We start from the raw sequence: 19,987 nt of genomic DNA on the forward strand, positions 1-19,987 counted from the left end.
CACTACTAGATGGTAAGTAAAATGCAAACAACTAAAAGGAATCCAACATTTTCAGAGAAGCCAGAAAAACCTGTATACACTGTAGCATACCTACTAAAATACCCAAAAGTTCTAATTCTGTAGGAGTGTACATGTCTACCAGAAGTAATACAACATATGTGCATGCATTTACACTTACATCTGATTTTTAGCCGCTTGTCTCTGAGCTTTCCGTTCTTTCCTTTTTTGATCTGGTGGCTTAGCAAAAACAATTTCAATGTTTTCTCCCTCTAAATCTTTGCCATTCATTTCTTCCATTGCCTGAAGGAATTAACCAGACTTTAAATATACTTCTAAGCATATATGAAGTTACTGATTTTATTCTAACTTTTAGAGTATGCATTTTACAATTTGTTACCCAGAGCTAAAATAACAATATAAAGCTAATTATTTTTTTAAATAATCAGACAGCATAGTATTGTGGGTTCTAGAGTTACGCATTTCCTCTTTAACTTGGCTCTCAAACCCAGGACTGCATGTATCAGTTTAGAAGTCTTCCACTCAAAGCTGTAAATAGGCTTCAACCTTTGCAAGCTGTTTCAAATTAATGAAGTGACGGAACTGTCCTCTTAAAAGTACACGTTTTGCAATATGGGAATAATTCTGAAGTCAGCACACATGCAAACATTACTAAAGGTAAAGATCAATGTGTTTTTATTCCTTTATTTTACTTGTAATGAATGTAACTTTCATTTTTAAACCAGAAGCCAAAAATCAGAATTTAGGTCTTATTCTGACCACAAAACACTCCACAACAAACCACCAAACCACCAACAAAAAACCCAACATACAATTCCTATGGGTCACAATTGCTGAAAGTTAAATTCAAGCAGGGTAATTCTAAAGATTCTAGCACTTTTAAAGGCTTGACATAGCTAAGCCTTGATGGGATACATATCCTATGAAAAGACTCTTTCCATCATCTTCCTAAGGATCTGCTTTAAGGCATCTGGATAAGCAAGAACAAGTGAATCCCCTTGTATCCTACCATCCTCCCACAGAACACAAAAAAAAAAAAAAAATACATACACTATAGGCAGGAGAGGAATTACACTTTCCCTTCCTAATGGCAGATGACAGGAGAAAAAACACCAAGACCAAGCTAGCAAAATCCAGGAATGACAATTACTCAATTGTCCAGTACCTTTTTAAAAAAGAGAAAGGTGCTCATTCCACACCATAAAAAAGAAGTCATTCTGTTCCCAGAAAATAAAAAAAATACCTAAGTTTTTATCACCTGCCCTAGAGAAACTGCTTTAGATTCTACCAATAATTTGGTGAGAACAGTCATTCAACTCTGGCACTTCAGTTTCAAATGATAACATATACAGTTTCCTTCGATACGCATCAGCAGAATTAGTTAGGATAGGTGCATCTAAGATCCACTTTTCAAGCTAGCAACTGCATCTTTCCAGGAGACACCCAGAGAGGACAGTTATCAGTGACAATGTGTTACTGTTTCTCCAGACAGAGCTTCTTCTCAAGTTAAAAGTACACAGCTTCTAAACATCACATTTAGTTATTATGTACACACAGTTAGTCTTCACTTACCTTTACAGCACCATCCCGTTCATCAAAATGAATGAAAGCATAGTCTTTTAGCTTCTTCACTCGCTCTAGCTTTCCAAATTGACTGAAGGCCTTTTCTAGTATCTCCTCTGTCACAGTATTGGCAAGATTGCGTACAAACAAAACTTTAACCTTTAAAAAAAAAAAAAAAGACGACTTAGAAGTATGATCTAATTCCAAAACACAGGATGAAGTTTGCAAGTCACTGCTATTGGCAGTCCTGAAAATATCATTGCATTTTATATACATATACATGAATATGTAGATTTATATACTCATACAGCATGTTAGCTCCAAAATTCCCTAACCGATAGAAATATTAGATCTGTTTTCAAACATGACTACCTGAGTATTAGTACCCTGAAAGTCAACACAATTTGTTTAATGTTTAATTTAATGCTTAAAAGAATCCTAGCAGCAGTAATTTTCAACTCAGAACAGTTTCAAACTTGAAACAAGGCAGCTAGAACTGGTTACACACAAAATAACTGATCAAAACATTTCACTGTTTAGACAGGTTTTTGCACAGGTATCTGCAGAACAGTCATCATTATAATATCTAGGTCAGAGGTGACAAGCCTGCAGCTTTCAAGCTGCTTAACTTGTGGCTCCCACACTATAGCTACAACAAATACCTAGCATCAGGACTGTGCTTGCCTGAGGAACACTCAGTGACCTGAAGCCACAGCTAGAAGAGAGAACACAGACCAAATGGAATACACAATGGCTGACACTGCCAAGTAACCCACGAACTTTCTCACAAGTCAAACTGTGTCCTTCCTTTGAGGAACAGCCACCCCCAATAATTCTGAAAAGTCTACTCCCTCCCCTGGCTCTCTAAAGCACGCGATACGGCTCCTAAGTTACACAAAGGCTGCTATGCAACTTACATTGTCAGAGAGGTTGGTTATCTTTCAACTATTGATATATGCCCTGTTAACTGCCTGACAGTGACTAAATCAATATAAAGTTTCATCAACCACCAACGGCTTACGATACAGAGCAGTGTGACAGAAGCTTAAACTAGACTCTTAATGTAGCAGACAACATAAACTGGACACCAGAAATCACATGTATTAGTGACCCATTAGTATTCAAAGACTCATCCTTGCATCCACACTGAGCCTGCACTAAATGACCGTACGTTAGCATGCTTACATGACGTCATCCGTGAGTTCTCACAATTTACAAGCCTCCTTCACTTGTTGGGGGGAGTCCCTTCCACACACTGCCACCATGCTCTGACAGTCTAGTCACATCCCACTGCCAAATATGCTCACAGCCTTACTTTCCTACAATGCAGTTGCACATCAGCTGCAAAGGCCTACAACCTCTGCTCACATGCCCTCCGCTACTGGCTTCAAATTAGCTTATGACAAAAAGCAAGCAAACGTCGCACATGGCAGTGCTGACTTCCTGCTCCTAACCCTGATGGTCAACACAAATAACATGGTGGTGAAGCGACCAAAGAAAGCATGCTTCCATTTCTTAAGCAGAGCTATACTCTCTACTCCCACCACATACTGGAACTCAATAAATCCAGACACCCTTTTTATTACTATGTCATTAAGTTAAAATAAACAGGATAGATTTAACTTGATCTTCATCTCACTCACTAGAAGAGCTAGGATGGGGTGCCAAGTTTGGAAGAAGGGGTATTACAGATTTTAAGCCTGACACAGAGTATCAACTCTAGTCTTTGGCAATAGTTATTCTTGCTGATTCTCAGATGACAGAAGTCATAGCCATCTCCATGAGGAAAGCTGCTTCCTCGGGTGTTAAGTCTCTCCTACATGCCTCAATGGCAAAAGCAACCTTTCATTCTTGTAACCCCTATGTAATAACCATTTTTAGTGAACTGTCCTAATTGCTACCATAACCTTATTTCATAAAAATGAATTACAGTAAGTTTGTGATGTAAGCGATGATTTTAAAAAGCAGTAACTTTCAAACAAATATTCCCTATGCTTGTACTTTAGAAAAGAATGGAAACTACAATCTCATGAGGAAGCCCAAGAAGCCTTCACTAATAAACCCACAATAACTGACATGGTGTCAAACATGATTAAAAACCTCCAACATTATCACTTTGTTACAATATGCACTAACACAACATTTTTTAAAAAATTAAAAAGCAACTAACTTGATCTCTAACAGCTGAAATTTTTTAATACCTTTGGTCATGTTACATGTTAAAAGAGTAGCTGAACCAAAGATGATGTCAAAGTTAGGAAGCAGGTTAAAGCATAGGTTGAAAGAAGATGAACTCATTTCAATTTCATTTGAGCTATCTAAAGAGAACAAAGAAAAAAGAAAAAAAGGAAGTCCTCTTCATTAAGACTCATAGATTGTAACACCAAGGACCCAGAGATTATAACACCAAGGAACCACAGATACACACCTAACAAGTGACATACCCAAGCAGCAGCACTTTGTCACAAAGGCAGAACTCACTTTTTAAACTGCTGAAGACTGGAGTAGCCCCACACCTTTCTGGGATCTGCTCCTTTTTCCTCCTCTTACCCACAGCACAAACACTTCAGACTCCACTACCACATTCTCCAAGGGTTACTAACCCCATCTCCTGTCCTGCAATCTACCAGGCAGCCACCAGCATAAGACTTTATTTAGCTGCTTAACCTGCCACTCCAGAATGTCCTTGTAGCCTCAGCCATGCTACAGAATTCAAGTAAAACATTAAGGAATCCACCTATGCTACAACTATAAGAGGCATCAAAATAACACTTAGGAGAAATTAAGCTATCAACACAGCTACTGAAAGTTGGGAAAAAGTCCACTTTGGACCACAGATCAATTACTTAACCAATTATACTCTGACCTGCCAGTACAAGCACTAATCTACTGCAGAACATTATGTCTAGCTTCAGAATCTAGCTTTCTACCTCATCGCACTCAAGGTACTTCCTATTTGAGGTAACAGCCCATTTAAATTTTAAGTATGCATTCATACAGTACTCTCCACAGCATTTAAGCACAAGTCTAAAGGAAAAAAGAGGCTTAAGTAAACATTTCAGAAATCTATTAAGTGTCCATGTATTGATGAAATTATATGCTGCTTCTGCAAGACATTTAGATCAACACTGTCCACATTCTAGCTACAAAGGTGAATGTCTTCCTCATCATGGACCTGCTTTTCTAGCAGTCTTGACAAGAAACCTGCCAATCAGATGATTATTCTGATAAAAGCAACCTCCTACTCCTACTCACAATGTTTCCTCCAGAGCCTTCTACCACAGGAATGTGTAAGACTACAAGGGTCAATAGTTCTCCCTTTGCTCCTGATTAACAGTACTCGAAGCACTGACAGCCAAACTGCAGCTCTCATCTGGGAGATTACTGACTGCAGCAGCAGCTCAGCTGCTCTTTTCTCTTAGGAGAAAGACAGCGATAAACAGAAAGTAAGCCTAACACTTTCAGCAGTGCCAGATGGGTCAGACCTTCTCCAAATGTACAGTTGAATGGGCAAGAAAGACTAGAGTAGAGACCTTCCCTGTTGCAAGAATAAGCGACGCAGCCAGCAAGAAAGGTCAGACACAACACTGCTTGTTTCAACTTCTGCTTCAGAGACACACTACGTGCTCTCTACTTCTTCAGCATTCTCATTCAGTTAGTCTCTCTTCCATACGCCTTTAACCCAAGCTCCATGCCCTGTCTTTGGCATATGGCGCTAGAAGTATGCAAGCTGGTTTTCTGCACATTTTCCATATTTATGTTTCCTCCCTTTTCACGTCCCATTTCAAATAGAAAACAATACAAGGCATTAACACATACAAAAAAACAACCATTAAATGGGGCAAACCACTATCAAGCATCAATTTCTTTAGCTTTTCACTCCCCACATCTGTAAACTTACTTAGGAAAGACAGCCAAGTATGTTGTCTACCACTTCCTGCTCATCTATTCAGTCATGTCAGCAGAAGTTCCTGCTCATTTATTTTAATAGTTTGCTGGATTAGGTCTCTTCTCTTTTGAGCCAAGAAACCAAACCGATAGATAGGCTGCCATATTTAGGAAGTGCCACCTTTGGCTTTTATTTTACCTGCAGGCCTCTTCCTCGCTGCTGATAAGTCTATGAAGCCAGGCAAGAAAATTAGAAGTCTGCAGACAGGGTAGTCCAAAAGCTTCTGTAATACCTGTATTACAGAAGCAGCTTTTTCCCTAAAATGAGCCCCCACCCCAACCCTTTTCCCTTATGGCTCACCAAAGAGGAGATCCCAGCCAAGCTATCTTACTAGGTCCATCAAAGTAGGACTCCAGCAAGTGACGTGTCTCAGATGAGAGTAAAAGCACAGACGAAAAGCAAGCAAAGAGAAAGAGATAAGGATATGGGCTAGCTAGGAGTTTCCATTAAACAACTCAGCTACACAACATAACTGAAAAAGACAGGGTCGAGCATTATCTGACGGGAAAAGAAAAAATCAGGTAATTCATTTCTGGCAAAATATCACACACGCACACACACACATAAAACAACTGCTACAACATACTTCAAAATGTTAACAGTCCAGACTCCCGTTTCATTGAAATAATCAAAATCCAAAAATATTACTAGTCTTGGTATTTTAAGGAATTAACTGCCCCAAATTAAAAAATAAAGATACAGAGTTCCAACTATGATGCAATTACCTAACTTCTCAGAAGTTACGACTAAAGGCAACTTTGAAAATACATTTGTGCATCTAACTGACACATTCCAATTCTGAAGTGATAAACAAAGTTCTGGGTTTAAAAAGAATTAAGGCTTGTTCCATCATTCCATTTAGATTTCTGTCCCTTCAAGTATTAAGCTACAAAACCATTTTAACTTTGGGAGTCTCCACCACCACTTCCAGATGAGAAATTAAGTACATCACCCTACGTGTCATTTTGGCAAGAATTACATTCAACATCCGGCCTTCGGAGCACAAAATAACATCAGTCAATAGAGTTTTTAAATTCACAACAATTATTCTAGAATGCATTCATATTTTTATCATCTCACCTGCCATCTCACCTCTGTCAAGAAGGCTGAAAGATGCTATTTAAACATAAGCTAATGTCAGAAAGTACTTACTTTGGAACAAGGCACTTTACATGTATTATGGTTCCCTTATAGCTTTATTACCTTTGCCATGACTTCAGGATCTGGGTCTTCTATAGGGTCAGCCCATTCCACTGTAACAACATTTCCCCAGACTTTCACTTTGCCGCTCATTAACCTACGTCTGGCCTGAGCAGCAGTTTTGTGATCTTCATATTCAAGGAAACAGAAACCCCGGTTCTTTTTCTTGTCATCAGGCTGATGATACAATATGACATCTGTAAGACCCTCTGAAATTAAGCAAAATATTTATTTGTTATGGTTTCAATCCATGAATTTGTATTATAAAGTGGGGATTATCTTTCTGGTAAATACACATCTGAGAAGTTGTTCTAAAAAAGAAGGAACACACTAGACTTTTGAGACCGAGTACATAATACTTTCACTACCTTCAAGACCAACATTTTAAGAGAGACACATTAGACTGTCCCAACTCAGGATCTGTTTTTATAAATGAAGAAAGCTTAGTAGCTATGGAAAAGTACCTTTCCTCTAACTGAATGAAGAAGAGATAAGGGCAGCCAAGAGTTGTGCTTTGTCAGTTCTCCTCTCAAACCTCTAAGACACACCACTTATCAGCATGTGTTTTTTCCATGGATGTCTAAACTACAAGAGATCAAACCTGCACAATTTTTAGACATCTAAGAAGTTTCAGTGTTGCTCCAAGGAACCTGAAAGTAGATTGTTCAGTAACAGAGAAAGCCATCAAATGTTACCTTTGCCAGTTTATATGCTGTTATCAAAAAGAGATCCTTATCAAATCACTAAGAATTCTAAAGCACAGAACTAGTCACATTATCCAACCCGCTTCATTTTTACCTTACGGTTTTAAAACATCCATTAGTATTGAAATAATTAAACCATCTATTTCTTTGAATGTTTTTTTTTAACGTTACACAATTATTATCTAGGTAAAACCTGGAACCACACATTGAGCCTCATCACAAGTATTTCAGCCCTCAGCATAACAACAGTTGAAAAAACCCCAAAACCACCTAGAAGTCAGGATAAATGCTGAGTGGTCTTTGTTTGGATTCATCATCATTCAACCATAAACCAAAAGATGGTGAAGAGAGTTCATCACTGACCATGTTTGACATCTTTCTAGCTCTACAAAACACAGTTCTTGACTTACCTGTTACTTTGCTAAATTCTTCAACAATTTGCTCCTTGGTTTTACTCTTAGGAATAGAACCGACGAAAAGCCTATTATTGGCAACAGAGATGCATACACCAATGTGTTTTCCAGAACGAATTTCATGGTTGTTGTACTGAAAGAAAAATAATTGGACATCCATCAGTTACAGGTAATTTTCACTCCCCTCAAGAGCAGCATACCAAATATTTTACTATTGCAAACACAGCATTGAGTAATATACTAAATTCTTTGGAGCTTAACACATTCTTACAATGCATATTCAACTGTTCTGAAGCATAGCCATGGTCTCTAAGATAGCTCCACAATTTCAGTCAACAATTATTCTTCCCTCCTTGTTCAAGCCTCTTTCTTATTACTATGGAAAAGGTAAGTCTTATGTCCAAGTCATCAAGGTCAAGGCTTCTCCCTTCACAACAGTGCAGGAAAAAAAAAGCAAGTTCCTCTATAGACTGTACTTATGAATTCTTGATTTGTGTATAAGACAAGAGTTATAATTAAAGCGAGATTCCCTTCTAAAGTTCCATAGTTAATGAAAGAGAGCCGTGATCACGTCTTCACAAAACATGCAAGAGCAATTGGCAAATACTTTCCAAAGCACATAGATTACACATGTAAAGATAGTAAACAGCAAGAACAACCTTCTACTGACTTGAAATCCTAAGACTTCTGTTCAAACACTTCTCCCATAACAGATTGTTTAGAAGACACCCTGAACAAGTCAGCAGTTTAAGGGGAAAAAAAAAAGGTATTACTGTAGACATCTGTTGACAAAAAATGCCTTTCATTGAGATGCAGACACAGACATGCATCATCCAAATAAGCAGCAGGGAGGTCAACTGGTGGTACATCAACCCCTTTCCAACTGGAAGCCCTGCAACAGACAGTTCTTTAGCTAGGAAAATGTATTTTGTGGTCAACATTTTATTGACAAGTAGCAGCACAGCTTTTTAAGATTTAATCTAGCTATTTATTGTATGAGTTATTTTCTGTTTGGTGGTAAACCTGTACAAGCAAGTAATCTCACACCCCTTCTTGCTCTGTACACTAAAATCAGGGTGAAGATTATTTATTTATTTACATTTACCTTGTGCAAACAAAAACTACATCACTGAAAATTTTCAAAGTTAGATAATATCTGCATCAGAAGTGAGCTAAAAGGAGTACTGTACATGTGAAAAGGATCTGGAGTGGCCCCTTCCCAACTAATTATGTCTGAAAACACAGTAGGATACAGTAAAAGACTTCTGTACCTCTGTATCTGTCACCCACATGGCACAGGAATAGTTGACTTTAAAGTAGGAAACAGCTGAATAAAAGACTGTATGTGTATTATTCCGATTACTAAAAAACAGACTTATATACATTACTGAAGAGACGTATTACAGTAGTCCAAACAAAAAAAAAAATCCTTTAAAGAAAAACCTTTAAAGAAGCTGACAGTTTATTCGTCTGGAAATAGGACACAAACTGATTATTCATTAACTGAAGTGTAAATTAGGAAACACTTCTTTACATTATGAAGCATCTTTTAACTGAAAGGGTAGTGAAACACTGGAACAGGCTTCCTAGACAGGTAGGTGGTCGATGACCCCCAAGCCTGTCAGTGTTTAAGAAGAGGCATTTGGACAATGCCCTTAAATACTTTTTGCATTTTCAGCCAGCCCTGAATTGGTCAGTCAGTCCCTTCCAACTGGAATATTCTATTGTATATGAATAATAGAAGGTATTACCCGGCTCTTCCTGTTAAAAGTTGTAAGACCAAAATTTACTCCACATTTAATTCAAAGAAAGCCTCTCATACACCAATGGCAACACAGTAGTATTTCATAACTAAGAAAAAAAAAATCTACCGCATTGCAATTCCACACTGACAGCAGTTGCTAGTAGTTTTTTTCCACAAAACATTAACTACTACTTTTCATTGTATGTTTCTCTTAACACAGAGTCTTGAACTAGGTGCTTTTATATATAAAGTTGGTGGGGTTTAGGTAAATAGTTTGCATGCCATCTGTAAACTTAGATTAGACATAAACTGGCCCAAATCATGATCCGGGTAAAGTGCCAGAACAATCAAGCTACCAAATCAGCTATGTCAGCATACTGCTTCCCCTCCTGTCACCACTGAATCAATGCCCAAAGTTAGTAACAGAGATATTATTACCTTCTACACACTATAATTTTTTATTTTTTTTTTTTTACTAAGTTCTCTAAGAACCTTGTTACAAACAGGTCAAAGTATGCATAAGGTCTGTCTTGTCATTTTATCCACCTAAAACTTTCACCAGTAATTTTAGCTTATTTCCAGCAGCAAATGGCAAGTTCTACTGCTACGCATAGCTGGCAAACTGCTTTAAGGGGCATATTTGCATAAGTCACCTGTACCTACACTTTGATCAAGCTTACACTTGCTCTAATCAAAAATACACTGTATGCTACTATAGTTTTCAGTATGTTTTCCTACAAGCTTCACATCATAAGTATTCATCCTGCACATGTCTACAGTAACTTTAACCACTCAGAAATCTTTTGAAAAAACTGAAATCTAACAGCTTCATAGGAAATAGGAGGGAGAATTGGACACGTGTGCAAAAACACAACTGGAGTCGCAATTCTTAACTCTATATAAAAGAGAAGGTAAACACAATCATGTTAAAAAGAGAAAAAATGCCTGGGGTCAAAAAAAAATTAAATCAGACTTCTGATCATCAGTGCTTGTATGAACATTTGAGACACCATTTCTACTTAACCAGCGAGGGTTATCCACACCAGATTAAGTACTGAACATAAACTTAACTGCTGTTCATATTTGTAAGTCTTCTCAGTATCAGGCCATAGCATCACTCCATTTTTGTCTCAAGCACAGCCCCAGAAGCATTTCAAATGCAATTTAGGCAATTCTCCACTTTAAGTGGCTTGAAAATGCATATACATGAACAAAATCAAGGCTCCCACCTTTTAAATTGCAGGATTTCTTCTGGTTAATGAATAGAGAAGCCAAGACTAAGTTTACCCAAAAACTTCAGTTCAGTTTATATTAAGTAGTTACAAAGACTGTGGATGATACAACAGCCATGCAAATATGAACTGTATACAAAATACATTACAACAACTGCAAGACAGGTCAGTTTATTCTCTGCTGCAGTTTGGGCATTGACAAAACCTCATAAGCTCCCTCTTATTACTCAGAAGGCTACAGGCAGCGCAGAGATTTTTGTTCTCATTTTTGCTACATTTCACAGAGTCCTGAATGGGGCAGGGGGGGAGAAGCCTCCGGGAAGGAGATGGGAAGTAACAGAAGAACCCCTATGCCAGTCCAGAAAGCTGGTAAGTAAGCTGTATACACATCAGAAGATTACTGCTAGTATCAAAAAGAACACCACTGGTTAAAATACTAGGTTATTACAATGGCTAGGACCAAGGGCTCAGTGCTTCTAAGACATCTTTCAGTAGCCTCTCCCACGCACGCGTAACTAATACAAGTGACAGACCTACGATTTTCAACTGAGCTCTCCAGTCATATATTGCTAGTACCCCTGCAAATCACTCCCAGACAACTTTGGAAACTTATAATACACCAAACTAGCCAGCCAACTACAACTAGAACCATTCAGAATCTGGCAAATGCCATAGGATCCAATTTAAATCTAACCTTGCCCTCCAAGAGGTTAGCATGAAGGCTGAAAAACTGTCCCATCAATCGCAACACTTTTCAACTATTACACTCAGCAGCTATTTAACTGAAAAAACGGAACAATACTTTTTTTTTTTTCCCACTGATCAAAGATCACATAAAAAGGGACAAGCACATACCTCCCTTGTAACATTTAGTGGAAGACTGAGGCTAGGATCTGATGTTAGTTTTATGGAAACACAACCTGAATGACTATTCAGAACACTGGCTTTAAGCAAAATCCCACTAAGTGAAGAAAAATTCCTTTTTGTTAGTTTACTAAGCACCTCTGACAATGTATGTTATTTGATTCACTTTTTTGCTACGTCATGTACATAACTTCGTTCACACACAATGTAGATAGCTATGCTGACAACGGAAGTATGAAGAGGTATATGCAGTTATCTTCAGTATGTCTGGATTGCGCACAGGAACACTAACTGTTCTTAAAAAGCTAAACAGCATACACCAAATATTTTTGTATTTCCACACTTTTGTAGACATTTCTACACTTCAACACATTCCGATCTTCAGTTTGATTTTTCTCCACTAAATGACTTACATTATTAGTGTCAATACAGTACCTTAATCGTTTAAGACGTACCTTACTACAAAACAAAACACTTTTACCCTACTATATTAATACAGTATCAGTACACCTCAGAGCGAGTATGGTTAGCAGTCTTGAGGGGCATAATGCACACTGATCTTGGCTGTATCAACGTAGCCGTAACTAGCTCAACAAAATTCAAACTCAACTAGGAAAACAAAGAAGCAGTGCGAGGATCAGGGCGGTGTTTCTTTCCCCCCTCTTTTTTAGTAATGGATTCTTCATGCACAAAACCTATAAAGCTTACAAAGAATAGCCTATTTCTTATATCGAACTATTTCATGCCTCTGTGCAAACCAAAGAAAATGTTCTTTTAACCTGGAAGGATTTATGACTTTTTCCAGTCAGTTGCAGCAAACAGAACAGACCGTAACACTCAAGAGAGATTATTTCCCATCTGAAGTATCTTATGAAATTCTGGGACTTCAGAGCCTTTCCCCAGGCGGGGCCCCCTGCCGGCGGCCAGCACAGCAGCGATCCCAGCCCACCCCACCACGCTCCCTGTGTGCGCCACACCGGCCCCAGCACAGCTGCTCGGAAGTCACTATTGCTACTGCAACTTTTTGTTAGTAATAAAGGCTCACCTAGCTGGTCCAAACAGCAGTCCATCGGCTGTTTGTTTTTTTTTAATGTGTCCCTAATACAGCCAGTAGAAATGTATATGCAATGCAGAAGTATTTAAAAACACCTACTGGACATTTATGAAGTGATCTAACAACTACAGTTCCATCCCAAGCATTAGAATCAGGACAACTGCTTACAAACCAGAGAGCATTCTTCCAAAAAAAAAAAAAAAATCCAAGTAAGAAAACTTACCAGTTTAACAGCTTCCTGAGCTGCCTCTTTAGTACAAAAAGTGACAAAAGCATATCCTCTATTTAGACCAGTTAGTGGATCCATCATTAAGCGGAGATCCCATATAGGGCCAGCTTTTTCAAATAACGGAACAAGTTCATCTTCAAACAAGTCTCTTGGAATCTTGCCCACAAAAATCTACAAGACAAGACACATACAGAGTGTTTTTTATAAAAAAAAATAAAATACTTCCAATGAATAAGAATACCTCTACATAAGTATCTGCTTCTTACCTCTGTACCAACAGAAGGTTGTTGTCCTGAATATACAGACTCGGGAGGAGGCCCACCATACTTTCTCTGTCCAGTAGTCACATCAAGAGTGTAGCCGGTTCTCTCCAAGAGTGCCTTCAAGTAAAAAACTTAAAACTTTAAAATCACATACAAATTCAGCTAGTTTAGATGCATTTCATTCACAGACATGCTTATAATCCCTCTTAAACTGTACTGCTTTTGAAACTCCCACAGGCAAACAAGCCTACTGCCAGTACTTCAACAAGAAAATTGCAAAACAACCAGCAGAAGGATCAGGTAAAGAAATACTGCTACAAAACCAGACATTGAGTTTTCCCAATTCCTTCATTTTCATACAAAAAAAAAAAAAAGCAAAATAACAGAATAGTGACATTCCCTTTAATTAGAAAGATATTAGTCTGAGCCACTTCTTGTTTTGGCATGTCCAATCTTGCAAACATTTATGCACAGGAGTTCCCTTCACTTAATGGGATTACTCATAAGTGTGAAGTTAAAAAACACATGTTTAAGTGCTTACACCCCTGGAACACCAGACTGCTTCAGGTATCCAAACACTGAAGTGGTAGTACTACTTACTTCCTCCTGTCACCCCACTCCCCACCCCCCCACACCCCCCAAATTCCTTGTGGGCACATACACCATCCCAGCACAACTGATCCTCACTAGAATCACTGCATACAGTTACAGGTATACTACCAATTTAAAATGTTACATGAAATTCAGTATGCAAATACATAATGAGAAACTCCTCTGAAATTAGAATTCTTAATAATTTTCTACAAAGACCAATCAACTCTTAACACAAAGAAACAGCATACTAAACAAGCCTAATTATAATCAAGAGTTAGTGATTTCACAACTGGAAAATTATAAGTTATTTAAAATATTATAGCCATCAGCAGTAAAACCTATGCTTTTAGTTAGTTAACAAAGTCCTCATACTGTTGTTTAATGTAGTAGTAACAAAATCTCTATCAGTTTTTTTGAATTTACAATTAGTGGCATCCCAGCCTCAAAGTCAGGAGAAAAAATATTTTCTAGTTTCACAAGCTACACAGTTATTTGTAACACATTAATTTTGCACATCACACACGGGAAGTTAAAAGATGAAACATTCTCTTGCTTTACAAGACATCAACTAAGCATGCTTAGGGGGGGTTGGCCTTTCCTTAAGCTTTGATAAAGTTGCTAATCACAATATACCTAACTCTTGAGACAGGAGTCTCTTGCTAGCAGAAGACTCAGTCCAAGAAATAGCATGTCCATTACTAAGACACTTTGGGGTACAGTTTATGAGAACAGTGATTGTATCATAAGAAGTGAGCTAAATCCTAAACCAATTACAAACTAGGTTTTTTCAGACACATGTGGTACCTCCTCCCCATTGTGGAGTTGCTTTAAACCTGAGCTGAAGGGGATGGGGGAAACAGAACAGAAAAGAACCAAAAAAACAACCACCGATAGCTCAAGTTAGGCATTCTCAAGTTAAAGATCTATGCTGACAAGTTTCCAAAAACTTTTAAATGTGAAATAGTGTAAGTGTCTCAACTGGACGTAAAGCAAACTGTCAAATCTTTTTCACTTTTATATACATTCGGTTCTACTAATGAAGAGTATATTAACTTTCCTCTTGAAAAGGAAGAGGTGTAAGATAAAAAAGCAAGTGACAGCTTTCAATAATGAGAAATTATCCAACACACCTTTTTTAAGAAAAGCACAGTTCCAAGATAATCAAGATACCTCTCACAACAGGTTTGAAAAACCACATATAGACCACAAAAAATTTATTGTTTAGGCACATACCTTAATTTTTGCCTCATCTGGTCCTTTGCTAGAATCTGCCACCTTGGTCCCCTGTTTTTCCCTCTGCCTGTATGTCTTCATGACTCCACATAAAAAGGCACTTTTGTTCTGCAAAAGATGTATTAATCTTCAGTTCTGAAAACACGACAAGCCAGAATCTAACTTTACCTTGAACTAATACAGTGCTCATATTACCTATCACATATAGATCACTAAAGAAACTTAAGCAAACCTCTTGCCAGCCAACTAGCAGTTTATCCCTCAACAATTATATCCTAAATTGCTTAACATTACCTGAACATGTGAGAGATCACTGTCTTTAAACTGCTGAAGAACTGCCAATGCACCTTCTTCATTAAATTCCTTTAAAGCTTCAATAGCTCTTTCATCTAGATCACTATGTGCAACTAACCCTAGAGAAAAGAAAAAAAATTACTAATTATATTTGGGCAGGAATCTTTGTTTAACCACATTTAACACATCTAACACATTTCAGTGACCCCTAAATCAACCAGTGATTAACTTAAGTTACTATACCTAAGAAATCACTTAGTCCTCTTAAAGATAAATATTTAAGTGCATTTAACCTTTTTTAATCAAAAAGTGTAAAAAAAAAAAAAAAGTTAAGATCCAGAGTAACTGTTACTGCATTTATGTATTTATTTGACTTCTGTGAAACCCAGATGTTACAAGTGCCAAGTTTATTTTCAATATCCTGACACTTAATTTGGAAGGATCTACCAAAACCTGACTTAGCTTGCCTAGCAATGGTACCTTGGTACATTTTCAGAAGACTGTAAAGACAAATAAACTGCAGCACTAAAAGTGACCACCACAATCCAAAAATCAAGTTTAAAAAATGCTAGCTATTACCACGTCTGAAAAAACCACTACACTAACCTTTGCATCCATGAGCCCAAATACTATGTCATGAAGTATCATTTATATGAGAAGATTACTATCAAGGCTTCCGTTACTTACAGTTCCTACAACTACATTAAAAAATGCACAAAGACCACATCATCTCCTACTCCTAAAAATGATCTGTTGCTATGGTCAGCTGCATACTTCTCCTTCCCCCCTCAGACCAAGTGGCCCGGCCCAAGACTCTTCTCTGAAGAATACAACAAATTAACGCACTGAATGGAAAACATCCACAGATTTTGGCAAGTCTGCAGTTCCCATACTTTTGGAAACCACAAAAAGTTGCTATTTTAGCCCAAAGACAGCAGAATCCAATAAAATATCGTAAGTGCGGTTTTGCAAGTTTTACATCTTACCTGCAACGTAAATTTCATCTAGTTTTTCAGCAACTTTCTGTGGTAAACCAGCATCAAGCAATGTCTGGAAATGCTCAGAATGGGTAACTGCAGCAGAAGTATCCATGGGCTCTTCAGTACCATTCCCATTAACATGTTCAGTAGCCATGTTTCCAGATATCTGTGCAAATGCAATAAGCGTCATAATTAAGCTAGAAATATCTTCAAGCAGAACAATTCAAGTGACAATACATGCAACAAGACTGCCCTATTCTTACAAAAAACAAATTCCAAAACCAAAAAAAACCCCCACCACGTAGACCACTTCCCTGCTACTTTTAGCTTTGGAAGACGAGCAAAATTCCTCAAAAGAAGCACTAAAACAAAGGAAAGCCCTAACGCCACTGCCTAGCGGGGGTGGGGTAGCTTTCACTGCAGGTTTTACACAACCCAGCCAGACACTGACTCACCTCCCTCTCTCTGTCTCTCTAACGCACTCCCTAAGAGACTCTGAACAAGTTAGAAATGGAGCAAGAAGCCAATGGCGGGGGTGGGAGGAAAAGCAAACCTGCCACATGCCGCCGCCGCTACCGCGATACCGTCACTGACACCCGCTGCTGCCTCCACCTCCCGTTGCAAACTCGCTGCCCCCCGGAGCGAGCCGCCTCTCCGCGCCCCAGCCGCGGCCGGGCTCCCCTTCCGCCTCCGCTCCGGTGCCGGCCGGGCAAGCGAGAGGAACAAAGCGCTCTTCCCAGTCCGCACCCACCCACGGCGGCGGCGGCAGCGGCGGCCGCCATGAGCCCGATGGAAACACGTGCTCTGCGCGTTCAGATGTCCTACAACTTCCTCCAGTGACCGACTTCCCCCCCCTCCCCGCCACACTCCCGCAGGAGGAGCGGCTCCCCCCCACCCCAAGCCCCAGCCGTTCCCTACCTCTCACCCTATTCCCCCCAGAGAGCGGTTGCAACACCCCGGGCCCGATTTCACCACTCGGCCGGGAGCTGGCGGCGCCTCCCGGCCCCGCCGCCACCCCCAGCCACACTTCTCCCCGAAACAATGCAGGGGCCCGCCGCCCGGCCGTGGAGCGCCGCTGCCCGCCGCCCACCGCCTCACGACGTGACCGGGGCCACGCGAGAGCCGAGCGGCCCCCCTGCCCACGCACACGCCGGGCACGGAGGTCGCGGCTCGCCCCGCTGCGGCGCGGCTCCCCCCGGCCCGGCCCAGCCCAGCCCCTCACGGGCAATGAATGGAGCGGCGGAGCCGGCAGGACAATGAGGCGAGAGCCACGCGCCCCGCGCGGGGACCGCCCGGGTCCCCCCAGCCGCCGCTGCCGCCCCAGCGCCGGCCAGCTGCCGGGCCTAGTGCGCGGGCACCGGCCCAGCCCGGCCGCCCCCCGCCCGACAGCAGCGGCCACGAAGGCAGCCAGCTCCTCCACCCATCGCGCAGCGCCTGGCAGCCGGGCCGCGGCCCGCCAGCGCTGCAGGGCCCCGGCGTGCGCCGCCCGCCCCGCCCGCCGGCTCCCCTCAGCCGCCTCAACCCCCTCCACGGCCCGGCCCGGCCCGGCCCTGCCCCGGCCCGCTCCCACCCCGCTCCACGGGCGGCTGCCACCGCTCCGAGCCACGGCGAGCCCAAGCCCGCCGGCCCGCCCGCCGGCGCCCGGCGCCTGACCTGTCGCTGCGGGGGTGAAACGCCGTGCGAAGGGGCTCGGGGCGCGGCTAGCGGCTCGGCGTGCTGAGGAGCTGCCCCCCTTCTCCGCTCCCTCGGTGTGTCCGGACAGTGTGCTGGAGCTGGCGTAAAATGGCGGCCGCTCGAGCGCTCACGCCGCTGCTGGCACCAACCCCAGCCCCTTCCACTCGGCTCGGGGGGGGGGCGGGAGGGGAGAGGAGGAGGCGCCGCGCGCGCTGGCGCAGCCCCAAACCCGGGGTCTCCCAGGCAGCTCCGCAAGGGTTATCGCCTCGCCCCGCCCGCCGGGCTGCCCGCGCGCGCGCCCGCCCGCCCCTCCCCGCCCTCGCGCGCGCCCTCGCCCGCCCTCCCCTCCGTCCCCCACGCGCTCAGCGTTCCGTGCGGAGCGGCGCGCGCCGCCCTCTTCCTACGGGCCGGGCGGCGCGTCAGCCGGCGGGGGCGCGCGGGGCTCGCACGGCCCGCGCGCTGCCGGGGGGGGGGGGGGGGGGGGGGGGGGCGGCGGCGGTGGGACAGGCCCCGCGGGGGGACGGCGCGTTGCGGGGGCGGCCGCGCGCCTCCCCTGCACCTGTGCGGGCGCCGCGCGAGGAGCGGCGCTGGCGGAGCGGCCGGCCGGGCCGCGCGGGGATTGGGCGAGCGGCCGTTCCCACGGCGCGCAGGTGGCACAAAGCGAACGGCGGCGGCCGGAGGCGGGGAGTCCGGCGCGCGGCGGGGACACGGCGGAGACAAAGCCACGCAGACAAAGGGAGGGGAGAGCGGCGCTTTGTGCGGCTGCCGGCCGGCCCAGAGCCCGGCGGCGCCCCCCCCCCCCCCCCCCCCCCCCGCGGAGCCGGGAGGCGCCTCCCCGCCCTCCCTGAGGTGCGCGCCGGACCCCGCAGCGGCCCCCCCCCCCGGCCCGCCCCTGCGGAGGGCGCGGGTTCCCTCAGCCGCGGCGCGGTCACTCCGCCGGGGCGGCGGGCGGCGGCAGGGGCTGGGCTGTCACGCAGGTCAACCGAAATGCCGCAGCACGCCCGGAGGAGCGAGGCCTTTGCCCCACAGCCACCCTCCGGGCCCTGCTCCTCCACGGTTTAACTTCGTGGCGCCGGCCCAGCAGAAGGTGGGTGTCACCGCACAGCGTTGTCAGACGCAGGGCCCGCGCTGGGGACCCTCGCCGCTCGCTTCCGAGTTCCTAACCGGTCTCACTCGCGCAGCTTAACACGAGAAAACTCAGAAACCAACCTACTGATCCGTGCCAGACCTGTAACTCGAGGTAAAGACAGCGAAATGAAGGCAGGAGGGCACACAGAACGGTACTCGCTTCTTAAAGGGGGCTCGGCAACCAGCTGCCCCGCTACTGCTGCCCCTTAGCCCAGCCGAGCATCTTCAGTGTGTCTCCAGTGTTCTAAAAATCCTTCCACCTGCACAGCAGGGCAAGCACAGACAGTTACAGGGGTAGATCACTGTAATACCCACATGCTGGTGTCTTAAGTACCTGAAACATACAAGAAAAATCTCTTCAAGTACTTGATGCAGTAAGACTTCATTACAAACTGAATCACTCTGCAGGTTAGCCTGAAATCGCAACAAATACAAGGCAGCTGTACATTATCAAATATTCCAGCTAATTCATAATTTGAAAGTGTCATGTAAAAATTTTTACTCAAACTGTTCCCCTATATTTAAAAAAAGAACAAAACTTCAAGAAGAAAATTTTAGTAAAACAAAAGCTATTAGTGCAAACTTGTCTGCTATTTTTAATCACATTCTTTATCAAAATGTTAATATTTTGCTCCCTTCAAAAATTAATAACTCAAATTAATAGCTCAAAAATAGCTGTCAGCTGGACAATGAGAGTAACACCCTCAAAAACAAATTTGGAGAGCATTTTCTGGTGAAAATACTGCACCAAAACATACTATTCTCAGACATTTACAGAAGGTGTTTCAGTGGGGTGTTTACAGATGTGAGCTGAGTTAATATCTAATTTCATAAATTAATTTCTCTGGAAC

General features: G+C 42.7%; 1 protein-coding gene across 5 annotated transcripts in view; it reads right to left on the bottom strand.

Annotated features, from left to right (window-relative positions):
- The window catches only part of LOC119150563 (synaptotagmin binding cytoplasmic RNA interacting protein), a 26,238-nt gene extending 8,051 nt beyond the window's left edge, over positions 1–18,187 (bottom strand). For all 5 annotated transcript variants that reach the window (XM_037393170.1, XM_037393169.1, XM_037393168.1 and 2 more), the window contains exons 1-10: positions 17,988–18,187; positions 16,341–16,500; positions 15,355–15,473; positions 15,061–15,168; positions 13,237–13,350; positions 12,965–13,141; positions 7,845–7,980; positions 6,734–6,939; positions 1,591–1,740; positions 179–300 (exon numbers count right to left, since the gene is read on the bottom strand). In XM_037393170.1, coding sequence (XP_037249067.1) covers positions 179–300; positions 1,591–1,740; positions 6,734–6,939; positions 7,845–7,980; positions 12,965–13,141; positions 13,237–13,350; positions 15,061–15,168; positions 15,355–15,473; positions 16,341–16,488 — 1,280 coding nt within the window. In that variant the 5' untranslated portion in view covers positions 16,489–16,500; positions 17,988–18,187. The remainder of the gene's footprint in view (positions 1–178; positions 301–1,590; positions 1,741–6,733; positions 6,940–7,844; positions 7,981–12,964; positions 13,142–13,236; positions 13,351–15,060; positions 15,169–15,354; positions 15,474–16,340; positions 16,501–17,987) is intronic.
- Between the last annotated feature and the right edge of the window lie 1,800 nt (positions 18,188–19,987).

Source organism: Falco rusticolus, chromosome 6 (assembly GCF_015220075.1).
Source record: "Falco rusticolus isolate bFalRus1 chromosome 6, bFalRus1.pri, whole genome shotgun sequence".
Taxonomy (NCBI): domain Eukaryota; kingdom Metazoa; phylum Chordata; class Aves; order Falconiformes; family Falconidae; genus Falco; species Falco rusticolus.